Below are 19,573 nucleotides of genomic sequence, written 5' to 3' on the forward strand. Positions count from 1 at the left end.
AGAAAAGGAGGACAAGTGGCTCCGTGACTGGTTAGCGGGGACTACTGTTGAGTGGAAGATCTTTCACATTTGGAGAGGGTTCCTGTTTCAGTTTTCAAGGCAGCAGCTGAGGCAGGTCCCAGGAACTCAGCAATGTTTGGGTTACAGAGCGTGCCTGAGATCAGATATGGGTGTGAATTCTGGGGGAGGGTCCCAAGAGAGGCAAAAAACCAGGACAGTAAGCCATTAATACATATTTGATGAATAAATTCATAAACTTAAAATCATTCCCAGTTCCAAGATGCCAAGAATGATGTTCTGGGAATATATTATACATGGATGTCGTCTCTCTGGAGGGCAACATAAATGACTTCATGGTTCAGACTTTTAAATATACGTATAACCTACCTCCAGGAACTTATCCTAATTTATTGTGAATATATACAAAGATTTATCGAAATGTCCTTTGAAATATTGTTCATAATTGTACATTTTGGTTAATACTAGGCAACCGTTTTAAAGTGATACAGAAGAAATTTTAATGACATGAAAAATGTTTTTGATGTGTTTAAGTGAGAAAAGCAGGTGACCAAAAAGTATACTGAGTATATAGAATACAATTTCACTTTCCTAAAAAGTGCATATATACATGTATATTTATGTGTATGTTTATATCTATATCTATACACATATAACACAAAATGTTACCCATGGTTATTTTATTCAAAGAATTGTGGATTTTTTAAATTTCCTTATTTGTGTTTGTTTATATACAGAGGGTGGCACCCCTGGTATTTCATAAATTTGTCATTTAGTATTTTTGTAAGCAGAAAAAAATGGAAAATTCCCCAATGCCAGGAACCCATCCTGACCCAGATTATACCTGGAGGGAAGGGCTGTGTCTCCAGCCTCCTGCTGCTGCTAGGACAGCAACCATAAATAGACAGTAGTCACAGGAGCGTCCATCCTTATTTGTTGTTGCTGCTGAGAGGCAGGTTCTGACAGAAAAGAAAATAATTGGCGTTTACGGAGTGCAGCTAAATGCCAGACTTTGGTTAGATACTTTAGCCTCACGTAATTTCACACCACCCCTGTGACATACATATTAGGTAACTTGCCAAAGTCTCCCAACTGGTAAGCAACAGGTCCAACTCCTGAACCAGGCGGCATGGACTGTGACGTTTCATGTTCTTGTCTCCAGGCTACCACAGTGATTCTTCCGGCACTGAGCCTGCACATTGGTGACACAGCACGCAGGGGAGGGTTAACCTTTATGACAAAACACAGAAGAAAATTGGGATTTATTATATTGAAGACATAAACGTTGACCAATGTATTCCCTTATTCATCTTTTAACCTACTGATTACCCTATGGTACACAGGAAATGAAAGCAGAGACATGGAACAGTCAGCAAGGAAAAGGCACTATCCTGACTATATTTGAATGACGCCTCCACACCCAAGCATCCTGATTAGCTTATGGGTGGTGTGGGGGTGGAGGGAGGCAGGCGGGATCATCAGGAAAGCTCTTTTGTTCCCTGTGGTTTTATTATAGGAAAATTTCAAACATATACAGAAGTAGAGCAAATGGTATACAGAAATCTCATGTCCTATCACCCAGCTTCAAAAATTATCTATCATACCAATCTTGTTTCATCCATACCCGCACCCACTCTCTGTTCCTTCCTTCATATTTTGAAGCAAAGGGGATGCTCTTTCAAGTTGCAGGCTCCTTTTGCTCTTATAACAACCACATGTTCTATCAATATAATGGCAAAAGATTATACATCCCTAGAAATGCTGTCTGCTTGTACTGTATCCATCCAGATTTCTGTTTGATATTTTCCTCTTCCTTTTTTACACGCAGCCTTTTCAGCACTTCCAAATAGTAAACTTGGTTAAACTGTACAGTTCGTACAAATTCATAATGAATAATCCCTCTGATATCAAAAAAGGTTAACAACAGCTTTACAACAAGTTCGTGAACTTAATTGTTGGACCTCGTATTAATTTCTTTTTATTTATTGAAGTATTCATTCATGCCTGCATGCATCGATGGTCTATGTGTAGCGATCCCACTCCATTCCTGATGCTCTTTCTTCTCCTTCCTCAGCCTATGTCTGGCTCTCCCCTGTCTTTTCCTGGAACCTTGAGGAAGAGTCTTTAGCTTATCCTTGTGGCCTCTCTGCCCAGGGAGAGGCGGAGCTTCTGTAGTTGTGTTTGTGGGCATACATAGATCCCAACACTTCAACGTCAAAGTGGTACCTCCTTCCAGTCTCAGTTCAGATTTCTTCCTTCTGTGAAACCTCCCTGATTCAGTCAGAGACTGGGTGCTCCTCCTCCTCTGCCCTTTGTACAGTCCTCTGAGGTGGATTAAGCTTCAGGGCCTCTTAGTTGCACAGGCCTCTTCCAAGGCCTACATCTAATTTTGTATTTGTTATTATATGTTCTTTTCCTTAAAGAGTCCTCCTCCTCCCATCAACTATATAAGATTTAGGTCCCACAAAATCTGGATCCATCTCTCATTTGCCTCCAAAATAGTAATGATCATATTTTCTTGGGATTATTTATTCACTATTTTTGGATTATTTATTCAATATTTTTGGATTCCCAGCCTAACACAGTATCAGTCACATAGCAGTTGCTCAATAAATACATAATACAGGAATTTTGTCTGCAGGTTCTTTCTCGCTGGGCATTTATTATTAGTAGCATTTAGAATTCAAAGTGAGGCTGACAGTTCTACCAAACAAAAGTTGACTTGGTTTTCTAGGGAGAGGAGTGTCCTAGGATGTTATTATGGCTGTCCTTTGTGCTTTCTGTTTCAACCCAGTTTAATTTCTTTTGCTCATGTCACAGGAAACTGCGCTTGCCTCATTAGGATAAGCATATTGTTCCACAGACACTTAAAACTGACCAAGTTCTTAGGGTCATTATCTACTTGGAGGCAATCCTCACAAAATACCATTTTAAAAAATTAATGATAACATTTTAATTAAAGCAGTGCATGTTTATTGCAGAAAAATAGAAAAAAACAGGGAAGAGAGTAAATACCATAAGTCTACCACTCACAGAGATAGTTTGGTGTACATTCTTTACCTCTATATATGTATCTATAGCCCTTTATTTATTTTTTTTAAAAGGAATATCATACTATGCGTTGCGAACGTCTTTCAGTATGTAACATATAAATAATGAGAAACAATTTTAAAAAGCTTTTGATAAAATTGATTTGTATTGTCTGATAGGAAGTGCTGAGTATATTGTTCTACTTCACACAGTATTAATGTGATTTATACCTGCGTAATATAAATATGTAATATATTACATAAATGTAATATATGTACACTTATATGTACAAAGATATGCTAAATACGTATGTAATATATGTACATAGATGTAATATAAACTATGCATTATAAAAGGAGTGCAATTATAGGCAGACTTTTATTTATAATGAGGTGACGCACTTTGTTGCACAACTCGAGGGCACTATTCATTTAGACTCTGATGGCCAATGCGGCCGACGAGAGTGAATATTTAACGAAAAAACATCAAGCTGGACTCGTCGGGTCTTCTGGCTAGCTACATTTCACAGCTAAGCGTTTTCAAATTTAAAAAGGTTCAGTTAGGATTGGTTATTTGGTAAAAACATTTCATTTATTCTAGTGAAAAACGGACGAGAAGAGACATGGTATTTGAAAACAGCAAAGTAGGAAAACGCGTCTCCCAGTTTGCCAACTACGAGACGCCGTGGAAATTCCACGACAGGAGAGTCGCAGTGCCTGCTGGGAGTTGTAGTGCAGCCGTCTCCTTCCGTGCGGCGGTCTCGCCCCGCGAGACTTTACTTCCCGGCAGGCCGCGCGCCAAGGCTGCCGGCGGGACCCGAACTGCCGCGCTGGCTACTGAAGCGTGAGTGACCCTGTGAGCGTTGAAATCTGTCGTGGCGATGGCGTCGTTCGTGACGAAAGTTCTGGCACCCTCGGGGAGTCTGGAGAAGGAGGATCTGAGCACTCAGATCAGCCACCTTACCTGGCGGGTGGAGGAGATCAAGGTACAGGCAGGGCTGACTAAAAGGGACGCAGGATCATTGTGTGACGGGACGGAGAAGAGTGCGGGATAGGGGCACACAGTGGGTACGAGCAGAGTCACGTGTGGGGTTGGGTGGGAAGAATTAGGAGTGGGAAGGCTGGGAAGTCTGTGGGTTGAGGAGGGAGTTTGCAGGGAGCCCAGACGGGTGGGGGACTGAGGAGGCCTGGGACGGTGCGGGGGAAGAGGCAGTGGCTGGGGAATGTTGGGAAGGGAGGTTAGGTTTGGGAGGCACGGGGTGGGGGAACCTGGAGGAGTCCTAAGTGGAGACCGCAGAGCCGGAGGTGGGACGGGCTGCCCCGAGGTGTCTGGAGGGGGAGCATCCCAGAGGGATAGAAATGAGGCCAGGACGCCTCCCCATCTGTGAGTGTTTATTTCCTCCAGCCACTCCTCTTTGTACGGTTGGTTGGGGAGTGTACTAGTTTTGGGAGGGTTGTACCACTCTGCTCCCTGAAATTTTTGTTGTTAAAATCTATGAATATGTTTATTAAACTCTCTTCTCCATCCCCAGGCCCTTGAGGGGGATGGAGAGTTACAAAACGTGTGAATGGCACTTCTGTGGACCCTACTGTTTTGAGATTGATACAGAAACAGGAGGCACATAGCCACACAGTTTTACTTTGTACTGCTTTTGCTACCTTGCCAGTATTTGCCCACATCTTTGTTGCTTTCGTTTAAAATTAGGTGTACTGCATACCTCTGGATTTAAGTTTTGGCAGTGTACCATAAAAGGACAAAAACGATGTTATTTTACGAAAAATCTTTCTTAAATTTTAAGTATTTATGTCACTGGCATTGCTTCTTTAATATGACTTTAGAATTTTCTACCACTTTTTGTATAATTGAAAGAGGGCAATTAAGCTACATTAGCATGGCTCCTGCATGTTCTGGACCTAACGTGTCCTTCCTTCACTAGTTTCTTTTCCCAACTTGAATCTTCAGCCAATTGAAATTTACTTTTTATACTCCAAGCAGGCTCATTTTTTTTTTTTAAGTTCCCAGATTTTGCTTATATTGTCATTTTTCCATCTTTTACTGTAGTATTTTTACCCATCGTTTCAAGTTCAATATCAGATGTAGTTTCTGCATGAAAGAGATCCTCATTTTTCCCTCAGGCAGAGGTGATCTCTTTCTCAGTTGTGCTCCTGGAGGATATTAACTCTGTTGCTGTATTACATATCTGTATTCTGGTTACTTAAGTGTGTACTATCTTGCCTGCCTAAAAGGAATTTATCTGTGGGCGAGCATAATTTATTTTTGTGTCTGCCAAAGCATTGATTAATTCAGTGCAAACTATTCAATAATTTGTTTATTGAGTTATTTTGAATTAAAAGAGATGGTGAAACTCATCAATTTAGGGTTATAAGATTAGGCCTTAAAATTTTATAAGCAAGAAGCTAGAAATCCATAAATTGATCAAGGTATACAGATTATGGATTTAAATTATCCATTTGCTTTCTTTTCTATTAGGTATATGATTCAAATTGGTGGCTATAGTCTGACCTGATAATATCAATATGAGAATTTATGGCTCCACCTTTCTCTTTTCCAGTGTTTGTACCACTTCTGGGCACTGTTGGGATTTGGTGATCATCGTCTTCTTGCCTCCTAATAATGTTATGGGACGTTTAATGGTGGGAAAAATGTGTTTTTCAAAGAAACCCATTGGCTTGGAGGGAAATTGAATGGGTGTGGGTAACTGTCAAGAAGGCTCCAACATGGAAAATGCCTAATGGAAGATGAGCTGTATATTTTTAAGAGAGTTCCCCACTGATCTCATTGTAATTTTTCTGTCTTACATTATAGGGTGAGGTGTGCAGTATGATAAGCAAGAAGTACAGTGAATTCCTGCCTAGCATGCAGAGTGCACAGGACCTGGTTACCCAAGTGGATAAGCTATCTCACGACATTGACCAGCTGAAATCCACGATAGAGAGTGAGGTAAGAATAGCTTGTTATATTGGGTAGGTTTGTAGGGAGGCAGTTCAGCTTTCTGATTCCTAGGACATTTCAGTTCTGTTCAACTTTTTAAGGCCTCACTTTTCCTTTGGTAAGTGGAAGTTGAATTAGATGATTTTAGGGTGACTTTAAAATAGACATTTTCCAAAAATGTAATTTAAACTATTTCTTTTTATGGTAAAACATTTTTTAGCTATAATGAAGTCTTGCATTTGAATAGCACTTTATAAATTTTTAAAACATAATCTCAGTATTTTATTTTATTGTTTTCATAATAAAATAAAAACAGATGAAGCTTAGAACTGGATCATCTGGTCTTTTCTTTTGTCAACTTTTAGTTTAAAATGTTTGTATCTGTTAATGGCCAGCATTCTCTTATATCTGTAGCTGGCCTCAACACATTCAGTCTTTAGCATTGACAATCTTTGTCTTTAGGCCTTCTTCTGGAAAATGGTCTCAGTTTGCCAGTGACAACCATTCTACTTCCTGTCATAAAGTTAATTTCCTTTGGACACACAGAGAATCTGGGCCATTTTGTACTGTGTGACTTTGTGGAACTAGTGCTTGCTATACTTCTTATGGAAAGTCTGGCAGGTTTCTGGAGTGCTGTCATCACAATAAGAAGTAAGCCAGTCTGGAAACAGAAATACCTGCTTTATAAACTTAAAAACGTTTTTCACATGTATTTATCTCACCAAGATTTTTCACTTCCAGTTTCCTTTTAGGAACAATAAGACAGTTGACAAAAATCAAGCTGATATTGGAGGTTTAAACAAAGTTTAACCGTAGATTTCTTCCATATCTGTTTCTAAATTATTACTCAGGGCTCATTGATACCCGAAATTAAAATGTTGAGGTATTCTCAAGGTCCTTAACGAAAGACACCAAATCTCTTCTCTTTGTGATAGTTACTAAAGAAGGAAAGTGAGCAAATCGGTTTTCAAAACTTTTCTATAAAACTTGAATCACAAGTGGGGAAACCACTAGTTTACCCAGAAAATCTATTTAACAGCCAATTTACCAAAGATTCTGATTAGAGGTTTTAACAAAAATAAATCTGTTACTCTGCAACTCTGGCACAGTTCAAATAATATTTTCAGTGTGTATATGTTTGATCAGTGAGTCAATTGTGCAATCTTAAACTGTACTGTTAGAAATGAAGTGTCTGGAACAAGAAAGTGGTGGGCTATATATCTTTTGCTGGCCAGACTATGGCTGGCAAAATTTATTCACTTCTGGTTGTTACATTTTGAAAGATGGCTGGTCTACTTGAGAAGGTCCAGACCTGAATACTGTACCATCTGAAGAATAATGAAAGAAACAAGATTTGAAGCCCTATCGTGCTAGAGAAAGATTCAAATTTATTGCTAGAGAATGGGAATTAGATTTACTAGGTGGATATTATAAAGGGGTTTATTCAGTCATTTGGTATATTTATTGAACATCTAGAAGTTGCCAGACACTGATAGTTGCAGAACTGGACAGTTTTTATTTCAAAATACGAATCTCTCATGCCTGCTATAAATGAGTAAAATAGTGTGATACATATGAAATAGGAATAATCCCAATTAAAGAGAGGGGATGTAGCTAAGTGTGGCTTCCTGGAGGAAATAGTGTCCAAATCAAAAGCTGAAGTGATAGGTGATTAGGCAAAAGAGGAAGGAAGAGTGTTTTAGGTGGACATAGGGGAGAGCATTGCGGAGGCATGGAGGTAATGGAGAGATGACACTTTTGGAGAGTTGTAGGTGTTCCATGGACTGTGTTTAGAGAGTGTGGTGGGAAGGGACGTGAGGTGAGATTAGAAAGGTAAGCAAGGACTTATATGTCAGTTTAAGTGATATGGATATAGTCTTGATGGTACTGTAGAAGCCATGGAGGATTTTAAATAAGAGAGTGACATCAGATTTGAATTTTAGGAATCCCATTATACTTGCAGTTTGGGAAAAGGACATGAGGGAAATGAAAGGCAGTTAAAGCACAAGGAGGCAGAAGGAATCAGACAAGACAGGTTGGTGACCTGCTCTAAAGTCAGTGGCGATGGGGATGGAGAAAAGTGGATGAATCCTAGTGACATTTAAGAGATAGGATCTTTGGGACTTGATGCAGGGAATCAAGGATAACTGGGGAGCTTGGTCATTGATGTGCGATTCGTTGAAGTAGAGAACCTACAGAAGGAGTAGGTTTTTGTAGGGGAAATGATTTTAAATATGGGGTGCCTACGGGATAGCCAAATGGAGCTGCGCAGTTGAATTGTATTAAGATGAAGCTAGACTGTTGTAAAGGAAATGGGGATGCTGAGAGTAAGATAGATATTGAGAGAGAGGGACTGAGTAAACTTGAAGTACAGTGGCTCAGACAAAATATGTATTTTGTAATTGTAGTCTAGGCTAGCAGGCTGATTCTACAACCTAGGGCCTACTACTCTAGTATAGTTGTGCCAAGTACTGTGCAGGGGATCTGAGCTTTTACCCTCCTTTCAAGTCAGCAAGTTAACCTGCCACAGTTGCATGATTCTATTAGAAGACACGAAACCCTGTGGGTGAGAGATGAAGGACAGTTTATTATTCACAGCAGTAGCCAGAGTATGAGCATTTTTGTACAGTGCCCCGAGCCCCAATTCTTAAAGGGCAGTGTGTAGTGGATTGCATCATAGAAGAGAACTGAGTTTAGGGAACCTGACTCTCTTACAATGAGTAGTAAGCATATCTGCTTTTTTGCTTTAGTGGGAAACACCATCTCTGTTTTCTAAGCTGTTTACTACTACACAAACATCCTTGAAAAGATAGTTCAGAACTAAAGACAGCCATTGTTTCACATGCAAGACAGTGCAGAAATGTGAGAGACCCCTAAAGAATTGATAGTTTGTAGAGCAGCACAGTTGGCAACACCTAGTGGCTTGTTAGAAATGGAGGCTCTCAGGTTCCATCCCAGACCTAATGAATCAGAATCTGCATTTTAATAAGATTCACCAAGTGTTATGTATGTTACAGTTGGAGAAGCACTGCTCTAGGATTTTGTTGTTTGCATGGTTGAAGTTGGTCTCTCCCCATGTCCAGATTATAGTTGGAGGTTAAGGGCAAAGAGAGGGCACAGAGGAGGTACATCTATTTTCTATTTTTCCTTTTAATTAAAGTTTATTGGGGTGACAATGGTTAGTAAAGTTACATAGGTTTCAAGTGTACAATTCTGTATTACATCATCTATAAATCACATTGTGTGTTCACCACCCAGAGTCATTGCTCCTTCCATCACCATATATTTGACCCCCCTTTACCCTCATCTACCAGCCACCTTCTCCCTTGCTTTCTTTGTAACCACTAAACTATTGTCTGTGTCAATGAGTTTTTTTGTGTTTTTTTTTTTTTTTTTTAATTTTATTGGGGAATATTGGGGAACAGTGTGTTTCTCCAGGGCCCATCAGCTCCAAGTCGTCCTTCAATCTAGTTATAGAGGGCGCAGCTCAGCTCCAAGTCCAGTTGCTGTTCTCAATCTTAGTTGCAGGATGCGCAGCCCGCCATCTCATGTGGGAATTGAACGGGCAATCCTTGTTGTTGAGAGCTTGTGCTCTAACCAACTGAGCCATCCAGCCACCCCTCCAGAAGCTCAGCAGCAGCTGGTTGTCTTCAATCTAGTTGTGGTGGCCCATGTGGGAATCGAACTGTTGTTCAGAGCTCGCACTCTAACCAACTGAGCCACCCATCCACCCCGAGTTTTTATTCCTTTATTTGTTTGTCTTGTTCCTTTGTTGCTTTCAGTTCTATATCCCACATATCAGTGAAATCGTATGGTTCTCGACTTTCTCTCTCACTTACTTCGCTTAGCATAATAAATCTCAAGATCTATCCATGTTGTCACAAATGGCACTATTTCATCTTTTCTTGTGCACATCTATTTTATTAGGATTCAGACTTGGAAATGGTGCACATTACTTCTGCTTCTTTTCCATTGGTGAGATCTTAAACACATGGTCACATCCAATTGTGAGGGATGCTAGAACATAGTCTAGTAGGATAGCTCTGTGCTATTACTGTGGGAAAGTGGGAGAATGGATTGTAATGAACAGTTTGCACATCACTCCGTCCATGTCCATGTTTGGAGGTTAGGAAAATGGTGTGGACTTGAGGTAGCAGCACCTAGACTTTGAAACTGTGGGAGTGGAGCAGGGTTGCCAGAGTATCGAGCAGGGTTTCCCAACCTAGGCACTGTTGGTATTTGGGGCTGGATAATTCTTCGTTGTGGGTCTGTCCTGTACATTGTAAGGTGTTCAGCAGTATCCCTGACCTCTACTCACTAGGTGCCAGAACTCCTTCAGTTGTGACAAGCCAAAATGTCTGCAGATATTGCCAAATGTCCCTGGATGGGGGTCGGGCAAAAACGTTTATTTTTTTAAAACGTCTGGTTCAGAGTAAGAAGAGGGCCAGGGAGAAAGAAATATCAATAAGTATGAAGTAGTCAGAGGGAAAATGAAGCTCCCAAAAGAAAATGAAAAGGCATGGCCAAAGAAAAGGAGGAAAATCAGTAGCAAATGGTGTCATAGAACTAAGGGAAGGGCAGTAATAGTATCCTGACAAATAGTTAAATATTGATAATTTATGCTTTGGATTTAGCAACAAGGAATTGATTGGTGGTTTTGGCACCAACTGTATTGAAATAGTTTTTCTTAAACATGGGGGAAATTTTGACATATTTAAATCTATTGGGAAGAGCCATGCTTTAGTCGGTGTTCAATCAGTGCATAGTTCATGAATGAAGAATGAAATAGGGAGGGGTAAAAGGCACAGAGGATAAGAAATAATTGATAATGCAAAGTCCCTGAAAAGGTGGCACAGAATGGGAGGTGGAGTCTGACTCAAGAAAATTTTTCTAATAGTTAGAGCTATACTGTTGTAGAATGAATTAGTAATGAGGAAACCCATCTAGTAATCCAGGTGGATGAACTCTCTTATGAAAGATAATTGCTTAAACTAAGAGTAGATGGCGATAGGAGGATATTATGTTGATGGGAATGGGCATTCCTGCATAGGATAAGGGTTTGGACTAAGTGGACCACTTAAGGTCTATTCGAGCTACTATGTTCTGTGATTTTTATCCCAATCTTAACCAGCATTTAAATTTCAACATGAGTTATAGTCACCTAATAAAGCTTATTGATTAGCTTTAAAGTTTTTAAATACCTATTTTTAATGTTTTGTTTCTTAGATATTATATAGCTTAAAAGTGTACTTGTCTTTGATGTATGAATTAGGTCCGCCAGGATCTTCATGTATCAACTGCTGAATTTACAGACTTGAAGCAACAGTTGGAAAGAGACTCAGTAGTCCTAAGTTTGCTTAAACAGCTACAAGAGGTCAGTAAATTCAAATCAAACTTTAGTGTTTTGGTAGTGAGGAAGTTACTATTTTTTTCCAGTTGATCTCATTATTAAATGTGTATCCCCTGACTATATAGTATTTTTTTCATATTTTAAAAACAAACAAGCAGACAGACTTGAAATAAGAGGATGTATAAAATAAAATACCTAATGACTGTACTTATCATTTCAGTTTTCTGCAGCTATTGAAGAATATAATTGTGCATTAGCAGAGAAGAAGTATGTCACTGCTGCTCAGCGTCTAGAAGAGGTATTAAACACTCTCTCCAAACCATGAGCAATCAGTGCTATTCTTGTTTTTAGTAAATTTTGTGTTCCATGTGTTCTTATCATTATACAAATACCGGGGGTGCCACACACACAAAAAAAATGTATACAAGCGGACACTTTGGTTAACGTTGCTCAAGCAGTAGTTCACCGTAATCAGAAGTGTCTGGAGGCTGATGGTAACCACTTTGAGCTCCTCTTGTAATTGCAGAAGTCAAACGTGACTTGTATTCATCTTTTGTTATCGGTATATATTGAGTATTACAATTTTAATACAGTTTTCCTTTCTTAAAATGTGTATACATTTTTTTGTCACCCTCCATATATTCTGATTGCCCTGAGTCCAGATGGAATGTTTAACAGTGATTCCATTTCACTACCAGGCACAGAAATGCTTGAAGTTATTGAAATCCAGAAAATGCTTTGATTTAAAAATGTTGAAATCTCTCAGCATGGAGCTCACAATACAGAAACAGAACATCCTGTATCACCTTGGAGAAGAGTGGCAGAAGCTGATTGTATGGAAGTTCCCACCATCAAAAGGTGCTGCTGACCTCAGGTGGACTGCTTTGCTTAATCTGCCTGAACCAGTTTGGCCTCTGAATACATTCTAAATACTTTATACGTATTGGTAGATGAGAAGGTTTCATTTATTAATCTCTCAAGTCTTTAGTAACTTCTCATATTAAGCAAAGTACTTGTTAGGACCAACTCATCTGGGTCTCTAAAGTGTCCTTACTTTACTTCCCTTATATCTCTATTTCTGTCCCTTTCACTAGGAAGGAGCCAAAAGAGGGAAGATGATTGGGTGAGTGGGGTCTACATGATGAGGGTATGGCAGAGGAGGTGCCATACCCTCCTCTGCCACACAAAATGTCCACTGCCTTGTAGGGTATACCCATTCCCAACAGCCTTAAACCTGAAGTTTTTCTTGACTAGAAAGCTTAAAGAAGCTGTTCAACCATTCTCTCTCTTGCTGAGGAAAGAAGGCGGGATCAGTGAGACGGGTTTTTCAGTCCTTGGGGAAAAATGGTGACAAAATCATCAGATGGGGGCACTTTGTGAGATTAAAATGTAGTATAACTCTGGCCCTGGCATTTGTTTATGCTACTTGGCTTTCAGTCCCCCTGCCCACCTCTGGGTGTGAGCATTCTTCGATGTCTTGTTTACACAAAGTGAAACCTCTGAGGGTATTTTTAAAGGATATGCCATTAAACCTGGTATATTTTTCCACATTGAAATTAGTCTTTTTCAGACACTTCACAGTCTCCTTGTTCTCTCTCCTATATCCACTTTGTCTTCCAAATATATATGTGTGTACACACACACACACATTTTAGGTATTTTGAAGGAAATACCATTTTCCCTGAAAATGAGACCTAACCAGAAAATAAGCCCTAGCATGATTTTTCAGGATGACATCCCCTGAACGTAAGCCCTTAATGCGTCTTTTGGAGCAAAACTTAATGTCAGACGTGGTCTTATTTTTGGGGAAACACTGTAATCTAGTAAATTTTAGATTCTCTTTCCAAGTAGACTATAAAATTAAGATGGCAGGTGTGTTCTTTGTTATAACATACCCTTCCTGCTAAACTTGTTTGGCAGGCTATTCTCTTTGCTTGTAAGAAAGAACAAAGAAGAGGAGGTCTTAAGTGAAGCTATGATCTCACTTTTCATTCCTTGCCTTCATTCAGTCGTTCAACACATATTTAATAAGCATTTATTGTATGTGCATTGTCTTGCTCTTGCACTTAGTTTCATTATTTGAACATACTAAAACCCCTGTTTTAAAGTGATGTTAAGGATATGTGTATCGTAATTAATATTTGATTGCATTAGAACTGTATTATAATAAAACAACATGTTCAGGAATATCAGTAGAGAACTGCCCTGAGGAATATAAGTGGAAACATCTTATATTGCTGTGATAGCTGATATTTTTTCCCCTTTTCTTAGATACCAGCAACTTGGAATCTTGCCTACTAACAGAACTTCATTTATACACTGAACAATCTCAAAATGAAGAGAAGACCCCTGTGCCACCAGCCAGTTCTATCCTGTTGGCATTTTCTGTTCTTGGGGAACTACATACCAAGCTTAAATCATTTGGTAAGACACACTACTTTGTTTCACTTACATGAAATCTCAGAAGGTCCAGTGTTAAAGGAATATCGATGATGGATCGTAGGAGTTGACCTCATTCTTCAAAAGGAATTGTCGTAAATATTAGCCTTCTTACTGAGGGCTTAGATGTTTTCTTTTCTCTGTTTTCTTTCTGTTTTCTTCTTTAAACTAACTGCTGCAATTTATTTTATCTGATTTTGAATAATTTAAATAAAAATCTGTAGAGAACCTGGGAAACTTCAGTGGGAAAACCTGCAGTGCATATAATGTGTGGTGTGTAATGTCCTGATATATGTGTTTTTGTTGTTAGACTCAAAGATATTTTTTTGACATGCTTTTATTTTAAAGTTTCTTCTAGTGATTTTTGATGTGTGTTCATATAATTTTTTAGGTCAGCTGCTGCTGAAGTATATCCTTATGCCTCTGGTATCTTGCCCCTCCCTTTCTGCTGTGATAGAAAACCAGCCTAACATCATTATCATTCGGTTTGAATCTGTGATGACTGACTTAGAACATCCATCGCCATCTGAAGTTTTTGTAAAAATCAGATTGGTACTGGAAGTGCTCCAGAAACAACTTCTAGGTATGTACCTCCAAGGCAGTGCTTTTATATTTTGGAAAAGTCATTATGGTTTTTGAAAGTATTAATGTCCACAATCTGAGTGAATGGAGATCAGAGGTGAGTAGATTATGCATGGGAACAAAGTAATTACCTTCTTACTTCTTGTTCTACTTTGGCAAGTAGGGTTATCATTGGTACCCCAGATTCTGTATTTGTAATATTCAGTTGAATTCTAGGATGCTCTGGGCTCACTTGACTTCTAGTAACATCACATTTTGCGACTCTGGCTTTAATTATAGGAGAAGCAGAAATGAACCGAGAGCTGTTTTACGTATTTTGGTGGGAAAATCCCTTAACCTGACAGAAACAAACTAGATTTAACATAGGAAATTAATTACATGCCAACTCAAACTAGTGGTTAGGTCTTCATATGTTAACACTTGAAATAGCCAGTTTCTGTGTTGCTTGAATTATTTTATGGTTGTCATACTATTAAAAATAAAGTTTCTTCTGGTGTTTTATTTTTAATTATTATTATTCAAGTGTATTGGGGTGACAATTGTTAGCAAAGTTGCGTAGATTTAAGGTGAACAATTCTGTATTACATCATCTGTCATCTGTATCTCACATTGTGTGTTCACCGCCCAGATTCAGTTCTCTTTCCATCACCATATATTTGATCCCCTTCACTCTCATCTACCATCCCCCCCTTTCTTCTGGTGTTCTAATACTGTTTTTTTTGTCTATTTGACTTACCTTCTTTTTTGCCTTTCTCAGTTACCGTATTGAATAGTCAGATCAAGCATTCTTACTGTGAAGAAAATAAAAAAATTTGTGCTATTGTTTATATGCCTTCCTGGCAGTCATATAGTTTATTTAGGGAGCAAATATGCAAGGAATTCTTTCTAGTTTTGACAGTAGCGGAGAAGAAAAAATCTTAAGACCTGGATAAATTGCAAAAATTCACAGTAGTTTTCTTGTGTCTTCTCTTAGGGAGATAATACACTTTTGTTTTTATTAGATATAAATAGACTTATAAACGAAATATCCAAGGATTGGAAGGAACCAGAGGGATGATTCAATTCAAATATCTCTGTGCTTGAATCTCCATAACTCTCCCATCAGTTGGTCTTATAACCAACCTAGCACCATTAGTGAGAGGGAACTCACTTCCTCTTGAGGCATTTCATCTTATCTCTGGGCAACTGAGTACTATGAAGTTTTTGTTTGTTTTTTAAAAATCAGATTTCCTTTCTATATTAAATACGATTACCAAAATCCCCATTTTGCAAATTATATCTTTAGGGTAGTTGTTTAAAAAATTTGTTCTAAACATATCCTGTAATATCTGCTCTATTGATGCTATTTCTACTATGTGGAGCTATATAGGACAAATCTATTGCCTATTACACTTGATAGACTTTCAAATTCTTTACGGGAGCTGTTATTATTTCCCCTACATCTTGCCACTAGTATAAATATCATTAGGTTTTTGTTTTTTTTTGAGTGACATAGTTTTAAGTTCCCCTTATCTTCATTGATGTTCTGTGAATATATTCCATTTCTTCTGTACTCCTCTTGTTAAAGTATAGTGTTTAAAACAAAACAAGTATTCTAGGTCTCCTCTAAACCAAGTCGGAACAGTGTGGAGCATTCATGCCCGCATTCTCAGTTTTGTACTTCGCATAGTATAGCCAAGGGCCATTATGACACAATGAACTCACTGAGCTTAATGTAAAGAGAAATCTTGTCCTACTCAGTGCAAATGGCTGCTTGACGTCTTACACTGTACTTGATTGTTTTGTTTGGAATTAACATTAATCCTTGTTAAATTTTACTCAGTACGGTTTTGCAATGTGTTTACTGTTCTTTTTACTTCATTTGAGTGCCTAATTGATACCCATTTTTTCTTATACTTCAAGTCAGTGATGATACTGGGTTAGGGCCAGAAAGGCAGGGGCCGGGGGTGTCTTGGAGAATTCCAGTTTGACACGATTCATTAAATTAACCAGTACTCAACCCGTTATTTTATTTGTAAGTTTTCTTAGTACCTAAGATGTTTAGAGCAGAAGACAACTTAGTGTTGCTAGGTGTTCTTCTAATCTCTTTATGTATTTAGGTTTTCGTTTCTTTTTTACCATTTATTCTTCTCCTTTGGCTCAGAGATCATTGTTTTTGGCAAAGAAGAGAATGGCAAAGAAGGAGTTTAGGAATTCTGTGTTCTCTTTGATATCCATCAATCAACATTCCCTTGCTTTATCTTCTTGATCTAAATAGAACCTGGAAATCGTATGTTGACTCTTTAATTCTTTTTGGAATCCTCTACTTTCTTGGCTTTTAGTTATTCTGAAACTGTATAAAGGCTTTTGCCCTTCCTCTTATGTTTAATATATATTTTTTATTCCAAGTTTTCGTTATTATTAAGCATTTTATACCAACAACAAAGGAGCTTTTAAAAGAAGAGAATGAAAATTATTTTACAAAGAATTTGACAAAATGTGTAAAAACCCTTAAAATTTATCCTTTAAACCAGAATTTCAACTTCTAGGATTCTGTCCTAAAGAAAAATTGTTTCTTTCTTTAATAAATTGTTTTAAATACATAAAACCATTTATTTATGTATTAGGATGTTCATCACAATGTTACTTATAATGCTGAAATACTGGAAAGTAGAATCCTAGAAGTTTCCTGGTTTCCCCATATTAATGGGAGAGGGACACAATTCAGTCCACATGATGTCTGTGCGCGTAAGCGTGCTTGTGTGTGTATTTGGCAAATTTATACGAGGTCAGACAATTAAGGTTTGCAGACTCATCCTAGAAAAAGTGCTACATACCTCACTGCTGAATATCACTACGGTCACCTTCGAAGTACTCCCCTTGGGCAGCTATGTACGACGCCAGCGCCTAGTCATGGCCATCAGAGCTGTAGTCGTATTACCTTTGATGTCCTGAATGTCATCAAAATGTCTTCTTTTCAATACTTCCTTTATCTTGGGGTAAAGAAAGAAGTCACTGGGGGCCAGATCAGGTGAGTAGGGAGGGTGTTCCAATACAGTTATTTGTTTACTGGATAAAAACTCCCTCACAGACAGTGCCGTGTGAGCTGGTGCATTGTCGGGATGCAAGAGCCATGAGTTGTTGGTGAAAAGTTCAGGTCGTCTAACTTTTTCACGCAGACTTTTCAGCACTTCCAAATAGTAAACTTGGTTAACTGTTCGTCCAGTTGGTGTTAATTCATAATGAATAATCCCTCTGATATCAAAAAAATTTAGCAATATTGTTGCATCGACCTCACGAACTTAGTTATCAGACCTCGTATATACCGGGGGTGCCAAAATAATGTATACACATTTTAAGAGGTGTTAACAGTTTGGTCAACGTTGCTCAAGCAGTAGTTCACTGTAATTTCAGAAGTGTCTGGATGCTGACGGTAACCACTTTGAGCACCTCTGGTAACTAATGAAGTCAAACATGACTTGTATTCATCTTTTGTTATTAGTATATATTAATGCAGTTTTTTCCTTTCTTAAAATGTGTATACATTTTTTTTGACACCCTCTGTACATATGAATCTAAGCGAGGAGTACCAACCAAACAAAATTGGCAAGGAAGGAAAGATCAGCTTGTGGGTATGGAGAGGGCAAATTTGGATTTTTTTCTCTATAAACCTTAATGGTGTTGGTCTTGTCACAACAAGCATGTTTTGCTGTTGCCATGAATGCTTTTCTGGAAAGTATAAGTTACTAAAATTTACCAAGAAGCAGAAACTCTGAACATACAATTGTAGAAGAAATTGGAAAGATTTGGCACTAAAAAGGCAACAATCAGGCACCAATGGCTAAATTCTATATGTTCTTCAAATTACAGATAATTCTTTGTTGATCAAGCTCTTTGGTCGATAGAAAAAGATGAAAGGTACCCTAATTAATTTTTTAAAGACCAGCATAAACTTAATACCAAAATATAATATAGCTTACTCAGAGAAAACTCTATAGTAGGATTTTACATTTGACTTATAAATGCAAACATAAAAAAACAACACTCCAACAGTACCTTTAAAAAGGGCACATTGTGACCAAGGGTTTATTCTAGGAGTGCAAAGATGGTTCAGCATAAGAAAGCAATCAGACAGTTCCTTATGTCAGCATATTGTTACATCATTAGATGTGGGAAATATGACAAAATTTAGTGCCATTTACTAGTAAAAAATTAAGCAAAATAGAAATATAATACTTTTTGATAGTTTGAAATGTTTATGATATGATCTTAAAGGAAAAAAGGACACAAAATGCTTTTTATGGTGTGATCACACCAATGTATTATACTTATCTTTTTCTTCTCTGATATGTATGCATATATCCATTCAACAAATCTTTATAGAGCAAGACACTGTACCACCTGCTATAGCACTTGACTAAGATGGTGCCTGCATTTCAGTTTATTGTCTACATCGGTATTGTCTAAAAGAAATAAAATGTGAGCTACATACTGTAATTTGAACTTTTCTAGTGGCCACAATAAAAAAAGTTAAGTGAAACTTGAACTTAACAATATATTTAGCCCAACATATACAAAATTTCATTTCAATATATGTAATCAATATAAAAATTATTAATAAGATATTTTACATTCCTTTATTATACAGACTCTTCCAAATTTGGTGAATATTTTATACTTACAGTATATCTCAATTCAGAGGCAAATTTTCCCTGGAAATACTTGATCTGTATTTAGACTGTCATAAAATTTACTGTTGAAAAAGTACGTTCCATACCCAAGTTGTTTCAAACACGCACTGAAAAGTTTTCCAATAGCTGTATTGAGTACCAAAAATTTATGAGTACCTACATGAACATTGATTTGTATTATGAAAAGATTTAGTTTCAACATAAATTTTTGCTTCTGTCTAGCGAGGTCACAAATGAACTTTCTTTGGAACTTCACATTTAGCTTGTTCATACGCAGTGTGATCTCAGGAGAAAACAAAGTATATTACCACTTATCATCTCTGATTATTGAATATTTGGTGAACATTACTTTTGTTGCAAGAAAATCTTGAAGATAACGGTACAGTAGATTTTTGTAAAACTCTTCCAGACTCAACTAATGAACCTTGGCAAAGAACATAAGGTCATCATATTTATTGCCTTCTATTTTTTTCAACAGCTCAATAAATCAGTGATAATTTATAGTGTTTGCATGTATATATACTGAATGATT

At 37.8% G+C, this 19,573-nt stretch overlaps 1 protein-coding gene across 1 annotated transcript in view; it reads left to right on the plus strand.

Annotated features, from left to right (window-relative positions):
• The first annotated feature begins 3,821 nt into the window (after window positions 1–3,821).
• ZW10 (zw10 kinetochore protein) overlaps window positions 3,822–19,573 on the plus strand; it is a 38,221-nt gene continuing 22,469 nt past the window's right edge. Inside the window, exons 1-7 of the mRNA XM_019753348.2 lie at window positions 3,822–4,033; window positions 5,875–6,009; window positions 11,273–11,374; window positions 11,571–11,648; window positions 12,049–12,208; window positions 13,622–13,774; window positions 14,181–14,372. Of these exons, the coding sequence (XP_019608907.2) occupies window positions 3,929–4,033; window positions 5,875–6,009; window positions 11,273–11,374; window positions 11,571–11,648; window positions 12,049–12,208; window positions 13,622–13,774; window positions 14,181–14,372 (925 nt within the window). The 5' untranslated portion in view covers window positions 3,822–3,928. The remainder of the gene's footprint in view (window positions 4,034–5,874; window positions 6,010–11,272; window positions 11,375–11,570; window positions 11,649–12,048; window positions 12,209–13,621; window positions 13,775–14,180; window positions 14,373–19,573) is intronic.

The sequence above is a fragment of the Rhinolophus sinicus genome, linkage group LG06, assembly GCF_036562045.2.
Source record: "Rhinolophus sinicus isolate RSC01 linkage group LG06, ASM3656204v1, whole genome shotgun sequence".
Lineage (NCBI taxonomy): Eukaryota > Metazoa > Chordata > Mammalia > Chiroptera > Rhinolophidae > Rhinolophus > Rhinolophus sinicus.